Here is a 22,087-nt window from a genome sequence, read left to right on the forward strand (position 1 = left end):
ATCCTCCTCATCCTGGTGTACTTCAACACTGACATCTTCAATCTGACTATCAGGAACTGGACTGCGGGTGCTCCTTCCAGCACTTGCAGGGGGCGTGCAAATGGTGGAAGGCGCATGCTCTTCACGTCCAGTGTTGGGAAGGTCAGGCATCGCAACCGACACAATTGGACTCTCCTTGTGGATTTGGGATTTCGAAGAATGCACAGTTCTTTGCTGTGCTGCTTTTGCCAGCTTGAGTCTTTTCATTTTTCTAGCGAGAGGCTGAGTGCTTCCATCCTCATGTGAAGCTGAACCACTAGCCATGAACATAGGCCAGGGCCTCAGCCGTTCCTTGCCACTCCGTGTCGTAAATGGCATATTGGCAAGTTTACGCTTCTCCTCCGACAATTTTATTTTAGGTTTTGGAGTCCTTTTTTTTCTGATATTTGGTGTTTTGGATTTGACATGCTCTGTACTATGACATTGGGCATCGGCCTTGGCAGACGACGTTGCTGGCATTTCATCGTCTCGGCCATGACTAGTGGCAGCAGCTTCAGCACGAGGTGGAAGTGGATCTTGATCTTTCCCTAATTTTGGAACCTCAACATTTTTGTTCTCCATATTTTAATAGGCACAACTAAAAGGCACCTCAGGTAAACAATGGAGATGGATACTAGTATACAATTATGGACTGCCTGCCGACTGCAGACACAGAGGTAGCCACAGCCGTGAACTACCGTACTGTACTGTGTCTGCTGCTAATATAGACTGGTTGATAAAGAGATGTCTATGTAACTATGTATGTATAAAGAAGAAAGAAAAAAAAACCACGGTTAGGTGGTATACAATTATGGACGGACTGCCTGCCGAGTGCAGACACAGAGGTAGCCACAGCCGTGAACTACCGTACTGTACTGTGTCTGCTGCTAATAATATAGACTGGTTGATAAAGAGATGTCGTAGTAGTATGTATGTATAAAGAAGAAAGAAAAAAAAAACCACGGTTAGGTGGTATACAATTATGGACGGACTGCCTGCCGAGTGCAGACACAGAGGTAGCCACAGCCGTGAACTACCGTACTGTACTGTGTCTGCTGCTAATATAGACTGGTTGATAAAGAGATGTCTATGTAACTATGTATGTATAAAGAAGAAAGAAAAAAAAACCACGGTTAGGTGGTATACAATTATGGACGGACTGCCTGCCGAGTGCAGACACAGAGGTAGCCACAGCCGTGAACTACCGTACTGTACTGTGTCTGCTGCTAATAATATAGACTGGTTGATAAAGAGATGTCGTAGTAGTATGTATGTATAAAGAAGAAAGAAAAAAAAACCACGGTTAGGTGGTATACAATTATGGACGGACTGCCTGCCGAGTGCAGACACAGAGGTAGCCACAGCCGTGAACTACCGTACTGTACTGTGTCTGCTGCTAATATAGACTGGTTGATAAAGAGATGTCTATGTAACTATGTATGTATAAAGAAGAAAAAAAAAAAAACCACGGTTAGGTGGTATACAATTATGGACGGACTGCCTGCCGAGTGCAGACACAGAGGTAGCCACAGCCGTGAACTACCGTACTGTACTGTGTCTGCTGCTAATATAGACTGGTTGATAAAGAGATGTCTATGTAACTATGGCCCTCATTCCGAGTTGATCGGTCGCAAGGCGAATTTAGCAGAGTTACACACGCTAAGCCGCCGCCTACTGGGAGTGAATCTTAGCTTCTTAAAATTGCGACCGATGTATTCGCAATATTGCGATTACTAACTACTTAGCAGTTTCAGAGTAGCTTCAGACTTACTCTGCCTGTGCGATCAGTTCAGTGCTTGTCGTTCCTGGTTGACGTCACAAACACACCCAGCGTTCGCCCAGGCACTCCCACCGTTTCTCCGGCCACTCCTGCGTTTTTTCCGGAAACGGTAGCGTTTTCAGCCACACGCCCCTGAAACGCCGTGTTTCCGCCCAGTAACACCCATTTCCTGTCAATCACATTACGTTCGCCGGAGCGATGAAAAAGCCGTGAGTAAAATTACTTTCTACATAGCAAAGTTACTTGGCGCAGTCGCAGTGCGAACATTGCGCATGCGTACTAAGCGGATTTTCATTGCGATGCGATGAAAAATACCGAGCGAACAACTCGGAATGAGGGCCCATGTATGTATAAAGAAGAAAGAAAAAAAAACCACGGTTAGGTGGTATACAATTATGGACGGACTGCCTGCCGAGTGCAGACACAGAGGTAGCCACAGCCGTGAACTACCGTACTGTACTGTGTCTGCTGCTAATATAGACTGGTTGATAAAGAGATGTCTATGTAACTATGTATGTATAAAGAAGAAAGAAAAAAAAACCACGGTTAGGTGGTATACAATTATGGACGGACTGCCTGCCGAGTGCAGACACAGAGGTAGCCACAGCCGTGAACTACCGTACTGTACTGTGTCTGCTGCTAATATAGACTGGTTGATAAAGAGATGTCTATGTAACTATGTATGTATAAAGAAGAAAGAAAAAAAAACCACGGTTAGGTGGTATACAATTATGGACGGACTGCCTGCCGAGTGCAGACACAGAGGTAGCCACAGCCGTGAACTACCGTACTGTACTGTGTCTGCTGCTAATATAGACTGGTTGATAAAGAGATGTCGTAGTAGTATGTATGTATAAAGAAGAAAAAAAAAACCACGGTTAGGTGGTATACAATTATGGACGGACTGCCTGCCGAGTGCAGACACAGAGGTAGCCACAGCCGTGAACTACCGTACTGTGTCTGCTGCGACTGGATGATAAATGATATAAAAAAAATATATATATCACTACTGCAGCCGGACAGGTATATATTATATATTATATAATGACGGACCTGCTGGACACTGTCTGTCAGCAGAATGAGTTTTATTTTTATAGAATAAAAAAAAAAACAACACACAAGTGAAGTCACACGACGAGTGTTTAACTTTTTCAGGCAATCACAATATAAGTATACTACTAACTATACTGGTGGTCAGTGTGGTCAGGTCACTGGTCAGTCACACTGGCAGTGGCACTCCTGCAGCAAAAGTGTGCACTGTTTAATTTTAATATAATATTATGTACTCCTGGCTCCTGCTATAACCTATAACTGGCACTGCAGTGCTCCCCAGTCTCCCCCACAATTATAAGCTGTGTGAGCTGAGCAGTCAGACAGATATATAATATATATAGATGATGCAGCACACTGGGCTGAGCCTGAGCAGTGCACACAGATATGGTATGTGACTGAGTCACTGTGTGTATCGCTTTTTTCAGGCAGAGAACGGATATATTAAATAAACTGCACTGTCTGGTGGTCACTCACTATATAATATTATGTACTCCTGGCTCCTGCTATAACCTATAACTGGCACTGCAGTGCTCCCCAGTCTCCCCCACAATTATAAGCTGTGTGAGCTGAGCAGTCAGACAGATATATAATATATATAGATGATGCAGCACACTGGGCTGAGCCTGAGCAGTGCACACAGATATGGTATGTGACTGAGTCACTGTGTGTATCGCTTTTTTCAGGCAGAGAACGGATATATTAAATAAACTGCACTGTCTGGTGGTCACTCACTAGTAAACTCTTTGCACTCTCTACACTTCTACAGTACTCCTCCTAGTCCTAAGCTCCAGTAAATCTCTCTCTCTTATAATCTAAATGGAGAGGACGCCAGCCACGTCCTCTCCCTATCAATCTCAATGCACGTGTGAAAATGGCGGCGACGCGCGGCTCCTTATATAGAATCCGAGTCTCGCGAGAATCCGACAGCGTCATGATGACGTTCGGGCGCGCTCGGGTTAACCGAGCAAGGCGGGAGGATCCGAGTCTGCTCGGACCCGTGAAAAAAACCATGAAGTTCGGGCGGGTTCGGATTCAGAGAAACCGAACCCGCTCATCTCTAGTTACAGTACGTCATTTTGCGGCAAAGACATGAAATTTATTGTACAACATTATAATGTAATTAACACCTCATCATCAACATCCTCAGAGTTTCTTAACAGAGGAAGTCCTTCTAAAAAATTGTTTTGTAGGGGCCCAAACAAACCAATAATTTCAGCCACATGTGACGGTCCTTGTCGCTGAAATTATTGGTTTGTTAAACTGCGCATGTTCTGTTTAATATATACAACATAAGGGTGGGTGGGAGGGCCCAAGGACAATTTCATCTTGCACCTTATTTCTTTGCATTATGGGGGTGATTCCGAGTTGTTCGCTCGCTAGCTGCTTTTAGCAGCATTGCACACGCTAAGCCACCGCCCTCTGGGAGTGTATCTTAGCTTAGCAGAAGTGCGAACGAAAGATTAGCAGAATTGCGAATAGAAATTTCTTAGCAGTTTCTGAGTAGCTCCAGACCTACTCACAAATAGCGATCAGTTCAGTCAGTTTCGTTCCTGGTTTGACATCACACACACGCCCAGCGTTCGGCCAGCCACTCCCCCGTTTCTCCAGACACTCCCACGTTTTTCCCTGAAACGCCTGCGTTTTTCCGCACACTCCCAGAAAACGGCCAGTTTCCGCCCAGAAACACCCACTTCCTGTCAATCACACTACGATCAGCAGAACGATGAAAAAACTTTGTTACGCCATGAGTAAAATACCTAACTTTTGTGCTAATTTACTTGGCGCAGGCGCGCTGCGTACATTGCGCATGCGCATTTGTGACTGATCGCTCCGTAGCAAAAAAAATAACGAGCGAACAACTCGGAATGACCCCTATGTGCGCTTTGGAGCATTTTTTGGGCATAGTTTATAAAACTGTCATCCTGTCTGCCACTGCAGTGCCACTCCTATATGTGCCAGGGGTTTGTGCCGCACACTTCTGTTGCTTAGCTTAGTCATCCAGCTACCTCGGTGCAACCTTTTGGCCTAGACTGGATAAAAACAATACTGTGAGCTGTGAGGTGTTCAAAATACACTGGAAATGAGTGGAAATGAATGTTATTGAGGTTAATAATACTGTAGGAACAAAAACACCCCCAAATTCTGTGATTTTAGCTGTTTTTGTGATTTTTTTCCCAAAAAAATACAGATCCAAAACCAAAACATGCAAGGGCGGTTTTGGCAAAACCAATACAGATCCAAAATACTAAGAAGATACAGATCCAAAACCAAAACACAAAACCTAAAAAACGTCACGGCGCTCACCCCTTGTATGAATAATAATTTGCACTGATACAATAGTTCTGACAATGGGGATCATTCCGAGTTAATCGCTAGCTGTATTTGTTCGCAGCGTAGCGATCAGGCTAACAAAATGTCAGTTCTGCGCAATGCGCACGCGCAACGTACGGGCACAACGAACGATGTAGTTTTGGACAGGGTCTAGCGATGCATTTCAGTCGCACTGCTTGCCGCAGAGTGATTGACATGAAGTGGGCGTTTCTGGGTGGCAACTGACCGTTTTCAGCGAGTGTGCGGAAAAATGAAGGCGTGCCAGGAAAAACGCAGGCATGGCTGGGCGAACGCTGGGCGGGTTTGTGATGTCAAATCCGGAACTGAATAGTCTGAAGTGATTGCAAGCGCTGAGTAGGTTTTGACCTACTCTGATACTACACAAAATTTTTTTGCAGGCGCACTGCGATACAACCGTTCGCACTTCTGCTAAGCTAAAATACAGGCCCTCATTCCGAGTTGTTCGCTCGCAAGCTGTTTTTAGCAGCTTTACACACGCTAAGCCACCGCCTACTGGGAGTGAATCTTAGCATCTTAAAATTGCGAACGAAAGATTCTCAAAATTGCGATTACACACCTCTTAGCAGTTTCTGAGTAGCTTCAACCTTACTCGGCATCTGCGATCAGTTCAGTGCTTGTCGTTCCTGGTTTGACATCATAAACACACCCAGCGTTCGCCCAGACACTCCTCCGTTTCTCCAGCCACTCCCGCATTTTTCCCAGAAACGGTAGCGTTTTTTCACACACACCCATAAAACGGCCAGTTTCCGCCCAGAAACACCCACTTCCTGTCAATCACATTACGATCACCAGAACGAAGAAAAAACCGTGAGTAAAATTCCTAACTGCATAGCAAATTTACTTGGCGCAGTCGCAGTGCGAACATTGCGCATGCGCACTAAGCGGAAAATCGCTGCGATGCGAAGAAATTTACCGAGCGAACAACTCGGAATGACCTCCACACTCCCAGTGGGCGGCGGCATAGCGTTTGCACCGCTGCTAAAACTAGCTAGCGAGCGATCAACTCGGAATGACCCCCAATATACAGGGTGTTCCTAAAGTCTGGACACAGGAAAAAATGCATATTTTCAAGAAATTAAATGAAATTTTCAACAATACTTTATTTAATTGGAATATTAACAAATTAAAATCTTCAATATGATCAGTTGTGATGCAAAGGTTGGTGCGCTTTGTAAGATGCATGTGAACACGATCCTATGTGTCTAGACTTTAGGGACCCCCTGTATTATACACACATTCTGTGAGTGCATACCCTCCCCCTTATCTTTCTTATACCAATATATATATATAGGGGACTGGGTACCCCTATAGGGTCTAGCAGCCCCTAACCCCCAAGCATCCCTCTGTAGTGAAGCGCTGAGTCCCCTGCCACTTTCCCTAATCTTTAAAAAAAATTCTATCACGTTTTGTTGTGTTGAATCTTTTTAATATGTTTCAAGTGCAACCAGCTTTTTAAACATGTGTTTGTAACTTCCAATTTTAGGTGTTCATTTTTTTTAATACAGTTTATTGCAAAATACAGAAATCATGTTGCATTCTCTCTACCATTATAACATGTTACTTATAAAAGTGTTGATGTGCATCCACCCTGGAAGGTTCAAATGAAAAACGTCCACTTCCAGGAAAATAGTACAGCAAAAGTGAGTAGTAAACCCTAAGTGGTGCACTCTAGAATAAGACAATAATTATATAAAATAAGAACAGAAGGGAACAGTATAGGATAGGAAATGTATCTTCAGTGTAAAAGCTGCCCTACACTGAGAAATCCTGAAACTGGATGGGGCTTAATCTCACCCTTAAAATGTAGGTTTTGTTATGCATATTAAAATATTCTATTCTATTAAAGGGACCCAGGTTATTTCAATGTCTGTGGGCTGCTCCAATCCCTCTGCCCCTCCACACTCCGTCCCACTACACCCCCTGCATTGTCCCACACCCACTCTGTAAAGTCCATTCCCTCAGTCCTGCACCCCCCTTCCTCCGGCTACATACTGCCTCCATACTTACTGAGTTCCTGGCAGCTCGTTTTTGGTTCCCTCTAGGCTAAGGTCTCTCTAATAGTGAGAGCCGTTGGGGCTTGCGCATGTTGGAGATGGGACAGATTTTACGCAATTATTATAGATATCGTCATGCCCTAAATACAAAGCAACAATTATATAATTGAAAAGAATATAGTAAAATAAAGATTAAAATGTGTTTTTGGTCTCTTATTTACAGGTCCACCAACAAGGGGGCACGGACGGGACTTCAGTCCTGGGCCCAGATCAAGAGGAGACCTGGGTGGCAGCAGTGTTGATTGGGACAACTGGCAAACAACCATCGATACAGGGACAGAGCTGGCAGCGGTATTTTGAATCTAGTGCTGACCGCGAGCCAAGTAGAGCTCACGGACTGGCAGCCAATCAGCTAATTGGTTGACAGTCCATAAGCTCCGATTGTTTCATGCCTATTGGCAAATTTGAAATACTGCTGCTGGCACTGTACCTCCATGGTTGTCTGCTGGTAGTCCCTATGCTGCCACCCAGGACCCTCTCAATTCAAGGACCTCTGCATTCTCCGCCTCCTGGCTGCAGCTCTCCAACTAGGGCAACCAGTGCACACAGAATGGTAAACTGTGGGGCCGCAGAAGGAACAGAAGGTGAGGCTAGAACTGCGAGGGGTTAGTGCAGTGTGTTTGTGTGGCATTGCTATAGGGCAGCATGTTTGTGTTTGTGTGGCTATTGGGTAGTGTGTGGGTGGAGAAGGGGGGTTTCCTGCCTATTATGTCAGTCCCGGGCCCCACTATTTCATATGGACTATAGCAGTAAATATCTACATTTTGCCATTATCGACTCCCATTACATCCCGGCCATTGTTTCTTCATTTTAGAGAAAATGACAAAAAAAAATTGTATTTTTTTTATTATATAAACACCATCTAAATACATTATTACTCACTCAGAGGTGTGTAACAGAGGTACAGCACTGTTTCCTGATATTTTCATAGTTATCACCTAGTCTGGAGGCGCAAACTAAAAGCTGTGATTTCTCCAATTGTAACCTATGTTATTTTTATTATTATTATTATTTTATTATTATTTTTATTTTATTTTTGTTATTGGGGCATTAGGAGATTTTCGAATATTTTAATAAACAACAAAATTGACATTTTAAATTGAGATTAAGACCCAGGCGCTAATTCTGAGTTAGGAGCAAAGCAGAAAACAAAACATAAAAAACTGGACCAAGCATTCTACAGTGCATGTAGTGCAGATAAATTTATTGATTTTGTATACAGGGTAAATACTGGCTGAGTTTGCATGTACTGTAGCCCACACATGCTAGACAGTTCTTTTTTACTCTGCAATTTACAAGATGGAGCCTCCCTCATCGCTGCAGTTTATCCGCCTAAACGTAGGATTAGTTACTTCTAGGCGAAAGCTTAGGTTGTTGAGTTTATGCACGGACAGATGCGTTGAGGCATGACTACATACTCGGCATGCAATACACATCTTCACCACTGGGTGGCTAATGCTCCACTAATCCAGTACTGTAGAGCGAATAGTGGTGGACTGATCTAAAAGCTCTGGCAAATGGTCAGTGACGACTGTAATGTTACTCTATACTGTACACACAGACCAATGGTCAGACAGAGAGAGTCAATAATAAAAATAATAAACCAATAAATCCATCAATAAAAATAGTTTATAAAGACGCAAACGAACGTGTTAAAGCAATGGCCCATTGCCGTGTTACTGTGTGTGAGCGTCCAAGTCCCGTAAACAAATCAATATATAAAAATAGTGTATACAGACGCAATGTCACAACTGAGGGCTGGTGCTGACCAGAGGAAGCCTCAGTTGTAGGGGCTGAGGTGTACGTGAACCTGGGAGGCAGTATAGGGTTCTTGGACATGCAGGAAACCTTTGGAACAAATGCCCAAAGGCGTGACCAAGACAACTTTGTAAAAGTTCAGAAGATTTATTAAACACAGTTCATCTGGTAAAACGACAGTTCAAAGGAGACAGTGATGCTCAGCAATATAGAATAATTGCATAACAAAAAGAATCTCAGTTCCTTGGATATAGCAATGGTTAGGATGCTGCTAGAGGTGATATAACACCGTACAGTCTTGAGAGACCTGGAGATGGTAAGTCCTGAGAACTAACAGCTGTCTGCTGTATCGATGGTGTGAGTAGGAACGGGCCAGCAGATGACACACTGGAAGCTGGATATGCTGGTGCAATGCTGAATAGGGTGAGCACTCGTGAACTGCCCAGGATGCCGGATGGAACTGGCACAGGTGATGAGGGTGCTACGGAGCTCAATGATGGAGTGAGCGTTTGCAAGTAGGAGCACCGATGGTGAACTGTGCAATGATGTTAGAACACCAATGTAGCGGAAAGGTCAAATGAAGAAACAATGATGATGCTGGGGATCGATGAAGGAACACCGATGGTGACTGGAGATCGATGATGGAACACCGATGGTGACTGGAGATCGATGATGGAACACTGATAATGACTGGAGACCAATGTGAAACACAGATGGTGACTGGAGATCGATGATGGAACACCAATGATGACTGGATATCGATGATGGAACACCGATGGTGACTGGAGATCGATGATGGAACACCGATGGTGACTGGCAGGGCTAGGCACCGCTGGAGGCCGATATGGAACCACTGCCAATAGCAGAATGCAATGCTGGGACACCGCAGAGTCAGGCTGCACCGCCAGATGGTAGCAGGTGCGGGTCTCTAGTGGAGCTGAACACAGGAGCTGGAATACCTGGAACAATACCTGAATAACCACAGACAGGAGAGACTTGTATCACTGGGTTTGACAACCAAAGCACTGACATCTTTCCAGCCCAGGAACAGGATATTTATACCTGCTGGGAAGCAGGCATTGGCTGGATGATTAAGCAGAGTCCAGAGCGCAGCGGATAGTTTGAAAAAGTAACATGTGACTGGAAAAACATGGCTGCGCCCATGTTAGCATTTGGAGGGAAAGTCTGTTTGTAATTCCATATGGGAAATGGCAGCAATGGTGGCGGAGGCCGCAGAGGGCAGGAGACGCCAGTCTTGAATATTCCATATGGGAAACAGTAGCAATGGCGGCGGAGGACAGGAGACGCCATTCTGGAAACTAATGAACTAAACTTGTGAAGCTGCTGTGACAGCGCTGCGGGATCACAGGGAGGAGATGTGAAGTGGAGACATCAGCGTACTACATGCTGACAACGCAGATGGGATCCCACCCTAGAACGCTGGGACAGTCTCATAAGACACTTGAAAGGTAAATAATGATGTCCAGTTACCCGGATCGTGACACGCAACTAATGTGTTAAAGCAATACTGTAGTTCATTGACAAATCAATAAATAAAAATAGTGCATACTGTCGCAACTAATGTGTTAAATCAATTCTGTAGTTCATTGACGTTAGAGACAACGTACTGTATGTGAGCGTTCAAGTCCCATATTTGTCATGAAGCGTCATGGCTGAGCGGTGAAGTGTATGACTTATTCCTAAAGTGCGAATGTCTTTTTTTTTCTGACACTTTATTACATTTTTTTTATTGTAATATACTATACCTTCACATTCAATTGAAATATGCACACAGGTTTCTACATGAATCAGGGCAATGCGGTAGGAGCGTCTCATTCCGCTATCTAAAATACACAGCGGCTATGGGGATAAGCGAGCTCTATGCACCATACATACATATAGAGTACTGTAGCAGGCCAGAATCAATCGCAGAGCGGGTTCACAAAATGGCTGCCGCTCGTGACCCTGCACCTCAGCTATGGAGCGAGCGACGGCATAAGTTTTGCATAAATCATGGCAATGCGGTAGGAGCGTCATACAGTATTATGCTATTTCAAATACACAGCAGCAATGAGGTCACATAGAATAAGCAATTAATTTAAATAGTATATACAGATGCAAATTAACATGTTACAGCTACAGCTATAGAATGTGTTAAAACTATGGTCTATTGACGTTAGGGATATAATGTACTGCACAGTATGAGCGTCCAAGTCCCATAGCCGTTACGGCTTAATCAAAACCAACGGGAACGGATCACTGTTTACATTTACACATGAGCTTGTGTATCCATCACCAGACGATGCGGCCAAGCAGTGAAGTTTGCTGTTTCCCATGCTCAGAGTCCCGGGTTCAATTCCCAAAGTGCGAATGCATATTTGTTTTTTTACTAACACTTTATTAATTTTTTTATATCTATTGTAATACACCTTCACATTCAATAGAAATATGCACACAAGTTTTACATAAATCAGGGCAATGCTGCAGGAGTGTCTCATTACGCTATTTCAGATACACAGCGGTAATGAGGTCCCATAGACAAACTAATAAATAAAAATAGTGTATACAGATGCAACTAACATGTTCAAGTAATACTGTAGTTCATTGACGTTAGAGATACTCTACTGTACTGTGAGTGTCCTAGTCCCCTAGCTACAATACTGTAATACAGCATAAGCAAAACCAATGAGAAGGGATCACTGCTAACATTTACACATGAGCTTGTGTCTCTATCAAAGTGACTGCAGTTCTTTATCAGCCCTTCATTTACATACAGAACTGTGTAGTCAATGTATTGTAACCTGACCTCCCTGTCTGTGAAATGAGCAGGCTCCCAGGGGAGGGAGAAGGGGGAAGGGGAGAGGTGGTGACTAAATACCTTATAGATCAATCAATTAACAAATGTGGTAAAACAAAGGTTCTTTTGACGTTAAGGTTATGTGAGCATCTAATTCCCATAGATTGAGCAATTAATAAAAATAGTCTATACAGAGGCAAAAGAACGTGTTAAAGCAAGTCCATTGAAGTTAGGGATACAGTAAGTATGTGAGCGTCCAAGTCCCGTAGCCATTAGGGCATAATCAAAAACCAATGGGAAGGGATCACTGCTTACATTAACACATGAGCTTGTGTATTTGTCATGAGGCATCGTGTCCGAGTGGTGAAGTGTGTCATGCTCAGAGTCCCGGGTTCAATTCCCAAAGTGCGTATGTTTTTTTTCTGACACTTTATAAAAAAATTTTTTTGTATTGTAATATACCTTCACATTCAATAGAAATATGCATACAGGTTCTACATGAATCAGGGCAATGCTGTAGGAGCATCTCATTCTGCTATCTAAAATACACAGCTGCTATGGGGATAAGCGAGTAATGTATGTAAATGAAGGGCTGATAAAGACCTGCAGTCGCTTTGATAGAGACACAAGCTCATGTGTAAATGTTAGCAGTGATCCCTTCTCATTGGTTTTGCTTATGCTGTAAAACCACCGAAATTTGGATGCTCACATATCCCTAACGTCAATGTACTATTGCTTTATCACGTTCGTTTGCGTCTGTATATACTGTACTACTTTTATTTATTGGTTTGTCTATAGAACCTCATTGCCTCAGTGTATTTGAAATACTGTAGTGTAATGAGAGGCTCCAGTAAAGTAGTTCTTGCACTGTAGTATACAGTACTGTATTTCAATGGAGACCACACGCATGCGCAATGGTGATTTTAAAAAGCCACATCTGGTGGATGATCGCATGTATTACACTCACCAGTAACGCCAATCGTTCTGTGCGCCTCCCTATGACTAGGCAAGCCTCCTTGCGCTCAGGCACACTGCGAATCCGTGATCGCGACTAACGCCACAAACAGCATAGATGAGCGAGGCTCCATCTGTAGATCTGAGCTAGGACACACCAATTCTAAATCTCTCTGCACCTTTTAAATTTGCCACACCTGCAGTGCAACATGGTTTTGCCAACGTGCAAAGTTATTCCTTTTATTTTTAACTTTCTCAGTTTCTCAATCGATTAGAATTTACTGGATTTACCTTTCCCATCCCCAGACATGATTACTCTCCCCTCTTTTATAATAAGGAATAAGTAAGTGTTGTTAGTTACCTATCCAAATTCCTAGACTCACTGCGAAAGCCACACGTGGAGTCCTTTGACGCAGGGAGCGCAGCGGGAACACTGTCACATACCAACGATCCACACTCATAGCAGTCAGGGTCACACAGGTAGCTTGCACTGATACCTAAAACATTAAAGCAAGTATATATGAGAGTGGGAAAAAATAAATCTTTAAAAAAGCAGGCAATTTCTATCCACTTTCAACACAGAGTTCAAGCACTCTGCGATTTTCCAGCTATTATTCTTTGTCAGTGTTCTTCACAGCAAGTGAACAATGCAAGAAAGTATATCCAGTAAATGGATTCTCCTAACTAAAGACTTGCCATGGGGAGAGGCAGAGAAAGACCATTTTACTTTTATCGCATTGTCACAGAAGGAAGCTAATAGACAGAAAATCTATTTTGCCGTAGTAGTAATAATAATAATAATAATAATAATTCTTTATATTGTTTTGTGTTCATGAGAAAAGGTGGGAGATCAATATTATGAAAACACAAACTATTGTGAAATAATGTTTTTTGGAGAAATTTATGAAAACTAGCCAACTGGCAAAGGAAAGGCATTGTTACCCATACTGATGAATCAGACTGCAAGACATATGTAAAGTGGTCTGTGTGTAAATCACCACAGAACACTGAGAACTACAGAAGTGAGGACCTTATTCAGAGAACGACGCAGATCGCTGCATACACAGCCAGATCTACATTCATCTCCTCACATGCTGGGAGCAGCCCAGCACAGGGCAAGGCTGCCCAGCATGTGTGAGGCTGCCTCCTGATTTGTCTGCAATTCGATTGCGGCCGCTGCGTGCAAATGTGTGGCTGCATCCAGGTCTGTAGACATCCCCTGCATCTTTCCTAGCTGCAGTCATGCTGAACAATGGCTGCAGAGGTGCTTCCTGCCTATCTATAGCCGTGGCAGATGCAGTACCGACTACCTTGTGCAGGGGCATTTTAAGAGAGGAGGGGACCCACGTGCAGCCTTCTGTCGTGGGCCCCCTCCTCTCCGGCAGCAGTAGACTCTGGCATAATGCGCCTTGTTCCCGGGACACCACCAGTGCGCATGCGCAATTGGAAATGGCCGTGACGGCCATTTTCTAAGTAGTTTGTGCCCGCACAGCAGGGCTGCTATCGCGGGACTCCGGAGGGGTAAGAATAATATATGGGTTCGGTGTGGGCCCCCTGGACCCAGGGCCATGTGTGCACCGCACACACTGCACCCATTATAGAAACCCCTATGGCAGGGGGCCCCGCTAAGCATATAAAAACAAACATGTGAAGATGTATGTAATATATGTTCTGGCATTGTATCAGCATTAGCTTCCCTGTCCTAAGCCCACCCCCAGACTCCTGTGAAACAAGCCAATGAGAGTCTGGGGGCGTGCTTAGGAGAAGGAAGCCTAATGTCGAGTACTGGGTTCTGCACGGCGTCTGTGGTATACAGCGCCGCTCCTGATCCGGATACACTGCCAGCACATATATTACATACATCTTCACATGTATGTTTATATGTGCTTAGCATTCCCCCCCTGCACAAGGTAGTCAACACTGCAGCCCCGCCACTGATCTATAGTATGTTTGTTCAAACAAAAATACATATAGCACAATATTGAAACATTATTTACATAGACATAATAAAAATGGAATGCATAGAGAATATTACATTACAGTACAGTTCAACCTCCTTAAAATTCTGCTGAAATACTGCTTGACTTGGGCTTATTCGCATCTTAAATTAATCATGAGAATGAGGGAAATCAAGATGTCTGTATTATGGCCCTCATTCCGAGTTGATCGCTCGCTGTCATTTTTCGCAGCATAGCGATCAGGCTAAAAACTGCCATTTCTGCGCATGCGTATGGGCCGCAGGGCGCACGCGCCAAGTACTTTTACACAAAACTAAGCAATTTTACACAGGGATGAGCGACGCTTTTCAGTCGCACTGCTGATCGGTGTGTGATTGACAGAAAGTGGGTGTTTCTGGGCGGAAACAGACCGTTTTCCGGGAGTGTGCTAAAAAACGCAGGCGTGTCAGGCTAAAACACAGGAGTGGCTGGGGAAACGGGGGAGTGGCTGGCAGAACGCAGTGCGTGTTTGTGACGTCAAATCAGGAACCAAACAGTCTGCAGTGATCGCAATCTAGGAGTAGGTGTGGAGCTACTCAGAAACTGCAGGAAAAGATTTTCAAGCAATTCTGCTAATCTTTCGTTCCCACTTCTGCTAAAATAAGATACACTCCCAGAGGGCGGCAGCTTAGCATTTGCACTGCTGTTAAAAGCATCTAGCGTGCGATCAACTCGGAATGAGGGCCAATATGTGATTCATTTTGCGTGTTTGAAAATTTGTTTTACATTAGGCACAGTGCAACTAAAATGTGCTTTTCTGCAGATAGACAACTGAGTCATTGACTAAGCTCAAAGGATGCTCCTTGGGTTTGGGAGAAAACATAAGGTGTCACTCTAATACAGTAAGTCTCACCCTATTCCTCTGATGCCTGGTGGCTTATTCTGTGCCCCCACTCCATGATTTCCTCTTGGCCTGCCCTATGCAGCAATCCATGAACCTGTCCCCTCACTGCTGCAGCTCCATTGCCCATCAGCACAGATGGTTCACATTCTTCCAGGCCTAGTCTCCCAGTGGTACATGGTAATGGTAGCATATCAACCTGAAGTAAGCAGCCCAAATGGATGAGCTTACCGGGGCCTGCTACAGTTACAGCAGCTGCTGAAGCTTCCCCAACTGCAGGTTTCTGTTACTGCTATGAGACACCCACCCCATACCCATGCTCACTGTTTGGACCTGCCACAGGGCCAACCAAGATGCATTGCCAACATAGGTGGATATCTGGTGTTTCAGCTGTACTACCATCAACTCACCTAACTGTCTCACACTCAGGCTATCTCCTTGATCTTGCCCTTAGCATCATCCAAGATCGGGGGCCAGTTCACTCTTCAGCCATCCCTAGTTTTCCGTTCCACCTTTCACCATTCTGTTCTTTTCCTGTACACTCTGCCCACCATCCTTTTCTAAATGTTTTCCTTGTTCTCCTCTTGTGGCCTTCCTGTCCCATTTTCCAAATGATTCCGTGCTGACCCCTAAGTATGCAAGGCTGGAGCTAAAAACAAGCGCCATGTGGCACTGCCTCCATCTTTTATTTTATTTATTTTCATTTTTCAAACTTATTTTATTGGGGAACTGCACATATAATTACAAATTCCAGTTAGCAGGTTAAGAGCAAACACATTTGTACAAGCAGTAAAGCAGATGTGTGAGAAAACACAGGCATCACATGTTAAAGGATCCATTGAACAGGGTATATACTTCCAGTAATAGAGTATACAATAGGCAAATAAACAAGCATAAGAAGACGTAGCATTTCTAAAATGGAGGATGACCAGTTGTAAGTACTTCAACATTGTACCATGAGGTCAGAGACACTGCTGTTCGTATTGTATTATGAAGGGAAGGGGATAAGGATTTCACGTGGGGCAGCCATACGTCAAAGAACTTTTCTACCTTTCTCTTACGTCCTAGAGGATACTGGGAATCCATTTAGTACCTTGGGGTATAGACGGGTCCACTAGGAGCCTTGGGCACTTTAAGAATTTGATAGTGTGCGCTGGCATCTCCCTTTATGCCCCTCCTACTAGACTCAGTTCAGAAAGTGTGTCCAGAGGAGCCGGTCACGTCGCTGGAAGAGTTTTCAGCATTTATTTTATTTGTTTGTTATTTTCAGGCAGGCAGGATGGCACCAGCCTGCCTGCTTCGTGGGACTTAGGGGGGGGGGGACAGCCCAACCTCTTGAAGGGTTAAATGGTCCCATTCCCCGCTGACAGGACACTAGCTCCTAAGGGAACTGTTCGCACGCCCCATCAGGGCAAGCGTACATTCCTGCAGCACGCCGCCACCCCTAACAGAGCCAGAAGATACAAGAGTGGTGAGTACTAAGCCGGCGTCCCGGTTAGCGGATCGCCGGTCATTATGGCGGCATGAGGGTGCGGAGACGCAGGGCTTCTACGGGGGCGGCGGAGTCTCCAGACTCAGTACACAGTGCAGATGCACTGCTTCTGAGGGAGCGAACTGTGTATAAGTACACTACGGGTGTACACAGTACCCAGACTGGCATTACAGACTTAAAAGGTGGCTGACTCCATTTTAAGCACTGAAAATCACCTCAGTCAGTATAAAAAAGTGGAAAGACCCCGTGCCATTGAAGGGGCGAGGCTTCACTATGAGCAGATCCAGCCGTTCACCAGTGCCATTTTCTCTCTGCAGTCGACACAGATGCTGACTGACAGGGACGCCCAGGTCCTCCGGAGAGACTCCAGATTACCTCAGCGGTACCAGGGGGTCATAGCAGGGGGGGGCGCTTACTAGTGTACTAAGTCCCCAATCTGGGTACTTAGTCTGCGACCCTGCTAAGCTTAGCAGTAGCAGTAAGGGTGCTGTGTGCTGGCTCCAGGCTATCTCTGTGTCTCTCTTGAAGGGCTCTTTGTGGGTTAATTGTGCATTTAACCTGTTGCTGTGTGTGTGTGTGTGTGTGTGTGTGTGTGTGTGTGTGTGTGTGTGCTGTCACTGTCACAGTATGTAAGATAAAGAGTGTGTTTCATGTAAGGCACAGTTTTCCTCTTCTCCAGAGGGTTTACTACAGTGTACTCAGTGCAGTTCACCCTCCCAGGCTAGCTGGGCAGAACCAGCTTGGCTGGATTCCATTAGGGGAATGATCTCCAATATTTCTACTAAATTGTCCTGCAATGAGAAAGAGACGCAATACTTAAGACAATCGATGACTGAGTTTATGAACAGAGACTCAGTACCCAAACCAGCATCTCAGTCCCCTACCATTTGTCTGCAAAAACGTCCTTTGGCCCATATCCTGCTATCTGACTCTGATGATGAGGGGTCAGACATGGAGGAGGGGGAGGTGGACGCAGAGGTGGGGGAGGCTACTCTGTCACATGGAATAGAGTCTCTCATAGAAGCTATTAGAGAGGTTCTGCATATACCTGATAAGGTAACAGAGGAGACTGAGGAATCTTATTTTAATATAAAAAATAAATCCTCAGCCATTTTTCCTGTGCCAAAGGAACTAAATACCCTGTTTGGAGAACTGTGGGTTAATCCTGATAGGAAATTTCAAATTCCTAAAAGGTTGATATCATCTTTTCTTTCCCTTTCCTCCTGAGGATAGAATAAAATGGGAAAATCAACCGATAGTGGATGCATCAGTATCCAGGCTGTCACAGAAAATTGTATTGCCTGTCCCTGGTGCAGCCTCCCTAAAATACACATCTGATCGTAGAATTGAGAATACACTAAGGCCATCGCAAAATGGCCGGGTAACATAATCGAGGGGTTAGGTACCTTGCCTAAGGGGGAGATTATTTTACTATTGCAGCATATACAGGTCTCTGCGAATTTTATGGTGGAAGTCATATAAGAAATAGGATTGCTTAATGCACGCACCACTGCTATGGCAGTGTCAGCACGCCACGCAGAGGCTTATGGCTACGCCAGTGGACTGCTGACGTGGACTCCAGGAAAGGCATGGAAGGCCCTTCACAGGAGAGGCATTATTTGGAGATAAACTAGACAAATGGAGCTCCAAAGCTACTGCGGGTAAGTCCACATAGCTTCCTTCTGCAGCTCCCCCAGCCAGGAAGGCTTACTCAGGACCTAATCTACAGTCCTTTCAGACTGCCAAGTTTAAGGGCAAAACCAGAGGTTCTTCTATAGCCACCAGAGGCGCTAGAGGTAAACCACGAAAACCAACAACTGCAGGTTCACAGGAAAAGAACTCAAGTTCTGCTTCCTCAAAGCCTTCAGCATGACGGTGGACCGTGATGCCTGGAAGACCAGCAGGTGGGAGCCCGACTAAAATTTTTCAGTCACATCTGGACAACATCATGCCAGGATCCCTGGGTCATAGATCTTTTTTCCCAGGGCTATAGACTGGAGTTTCAGGAGCTCCCACCTCACATATTCTTCAAATCAAGCTTACTAGTTTCACAGGAAGCAAGTATAACGTTACAGGATGCCATTTAAAAACTGGTACAGACTCAGGTCATTGTTCCAGTTCTACCTCATCTGCAAACAAGGGATATTATTCCAACCTGTTTGTAGTACCAAAACGGGACAGTTCGGTAAGGCTGATTTTGAACCTCAAGTCATTGAACCCGTACTTACGAGTGTTCAAATTCAAGATGGAGTCTCTGAGAGCGGTGATCTCAGGTCTGGTGAAGGAGGAATTCCTAGTGTCTCTGGATATCAAGGATGCATACCTTCACATTCCGATCTGGCTGCCTCACCAGGCTTATCTACGGTTTGCACTGCAAAACTACCATTACCAGTTCTAGGCCCTGCCATTTGGTCTCTTCACGGCGCCAAGGGTGTTCACCAAAGTGATGGCAGAGATGATGTTGCTACTCCGCAAACAGGGAATGAACATAATGCCATACCTGGATGATCTTCTGATAAAGGCACCATTCAGGGAGCAGTTCATGGACAATTATCGCCTCTCAACCAGACTACTCCTGGATCATGGATGTATTCTGAATAAAATATCACCTGGAACGGACGCAGAGGCTTTCTTTTCTGGGAATGATACTGGAAAAGGAATCTCAGAGAGTGTTCCTTCCTGTGGAGAAGGCTATGGAAATAGACTCGATGGTTTGGGCTGTCCTGAAGCCAACCCGGATCTCGGTGCATCTGTGCATTTGGCTTCTGGGGAAAATGGTGGCCTCTTACGAGGTGCTTCAGTATGGAAGGTTTCATGTGAGGCCCTTCCAGCTAGATATAGTGGACAAATGGTCCGGATCGCATCTTCACATGCACCAGAGGATCCGTCTGTTGCCAAGAGCCAGGATCTCCCTTCTGTGGTGGCTACAGACTTCTCACCTTGTGGAGGGTCGGAGTTTCAGGATTCAGAATTGGATTCTGCTAACCACGGATGCAAGCCTCAGAGGTTGGGGCGCAATCACCCAGGGGGTTCAGTTTCAAGGAAGATAGTCAAGTCAGGAAGTCGTCCTTCCAGTAAACATCCTGGAACTCAGAGCTATCTACAATGCCCTTCTGCAGGCCTCATCTCTACTTCAGAATCAGGCCATTCAAGTCCAGTCGGACAATGTAACAGTGGTAATGTACATAAACCAACAGGGCGGAACGAAAAGCAGAGCAGCAATGTCAGAGGTGTCAAAAATTCTCCTCTGGGTAGAAAAACACGCCGTAGCGTTGTCGGCGGTCTTCATTCCGGGAGTAGACAACTGGGAAGCAGACTTCCTCAGCATACACGACCTGCACCTGGGAGATGGGGCCTTCACACGGAAGTGTTCAGGTGCTAGACACATCAGTGGGAATATCCACAAATCGACATGATGGCCTCTCGTCTCAACAAGAAGCTCAAGCGGTATTGTTCCAGGTCAAGAGACCCACAGAAAGTGGCGGTAGACGCTCTGATGACTCTATGGGTCTACCAGATAGTGTACGTGTTTCCTCCACTTCCTCTGATCCCAAGAATTATAAAAAGAATAAGAAGGGAAAAGGTTCAAGCAATAGTCTTTGCTCCGGACTGGCCAAGAAGGGCCTGGTACGCGGACCATCTGGAGATGCTCCTCGAAGATCCGTGACCTTTGCCTCTTTGCAAGGATTTTCTGCAACAGGGCCCGTTCGTCTATCAAGACTTACCGAGACTACGTTTAACGGCATGGAGGTTAAACGGCTGATCCTAGCCAGGAGAGGGATTCCTGACAAGGTCATCCCGACTATGATCCAAGCCAGGAAAGGGGTAATGTCTAAACGTTACCACCGTATATGGAAGAAGTATGTCTCTGGGTGTGAGAGCAGACAATATTCTGCAATGGAATTTCATCTGGGACGTCTCCTGTTTATCTGCAGTCGGGAGTGGATGTGGGCCTACGCCTAGGTTCCATTAAAGTCCAGATTTCGGCTTTGTCTATTTTTTTTCAGAAACAATTGGCTTCTCTCCCCGGGGTCCAGATGTTCTTGAAAGGTATTCTGCACATCTAGCCTCCCTTTGTGCCTCCCACGGCACCTTGGGATCTCAATTTGGTGCTGCAGTTCCTCCAATCAGACTGGTTTGAACTGTTACAGGAGGTTGATGTAAAGTACCTTACGTGGAAGACCGTCACACTACTGGCCTTGGCCTCAGCAAGACATGTGTCGGAACTAGGGGCGTTGTCTCACAAGAGTCCCTACTTAATTTTCCTTGAGGACAGAGCTGAACTCAGAACTCGTCAGCAATTTCTTCCTAAGGTGGTGTCCGCTTTTCACATCAACCAACCTATTGTGGTTCCAGCTGTGACGGACACCTCTGATACTTCAAAGTCTTTGGATGTTGTGAGGGCTCTGAAGGTGTATGTAAAGAGAACAGCTCGTCACAGAAAATCCGACTCACTGCTCATTCTCTATGATCCCAATAAAATTGGGTGTCCTGCTTCAAAGCAGTCTATTAGACGCTGGATAAAGCTCACGATCTGTACAGGCCCACTCTACTAAGTCGGTGGGTTCTTCTTTGGTGAATGCCTGGGGTGTCTCGGCTTTACAGCTCTACTGAGCAGCTACTTGGTCAGGTTCGAACACGTTTGCAAAGTTCTACAAGTTCAATACTTTGGCCTCTGAGGACATTCAGTTTAGTCAATCAGTTCTGCAGGAACCTCCGCACTCTCCCACCCGGTTTGGGAGCTTTGGTACTTCCCCATGGTACTAAATGGATTCCCAGTATTCTCTAGGATGTAAGAGAAAATAGGATTTTAATTACCTACCAGTAAATCCTTTTCTCGTAGTCCATAGAGGATACTGGGCGCCCGCCCGGTGCTTCATTTTCCTACACTGTTACTTGGTTAAGTATTCTGGTTTGTTCAGCTGTGCTGTTCATGTTTCAAGTTTGGTTAGCATGGCTTTCCTATTGTTCTGTGTTTGCTGGTTCGTAAT

The 22,087-nt window shown here is 45.1% G+C and overlaps 1 protein-coding gene across 1 annotated transcript in view; it reads right to left on the reverse strand.

The window, feature by feature from the left end:
• KISS1R (KISS1 receptor) overlaps nt 1–22,087 on the reverse strand; it is a 264,728-nt gene that overhangs the window by 70,021 nt on the left and 172,620 nt on the right. The window contains exon 3 of the mRNA XM_063914375.1: nt 13,128–13,263. Within this exon, the coding sequence (XP_063770445.1) occupies nt 13,128–13,263 (136 nt within the window). The remainder of the gene's footprint in view (nt 1–13,127; nt 13,264–22,087) is intronic.

This window comes from Pseudophryne corroboree, chromosome 1 (genome assembly GCF_028390025.1).
Source record: "Pseudophryne corroboree isolate aPseCor3 chromosome 1, aPseCor3.hap2, whole genome shotgun sequence".
NCBI lineage: Eukaryota > Metazoa > Chordata > Amphibia > Anura > Myobatrachidae > Pseudophryne > Pseudophryne corroboree.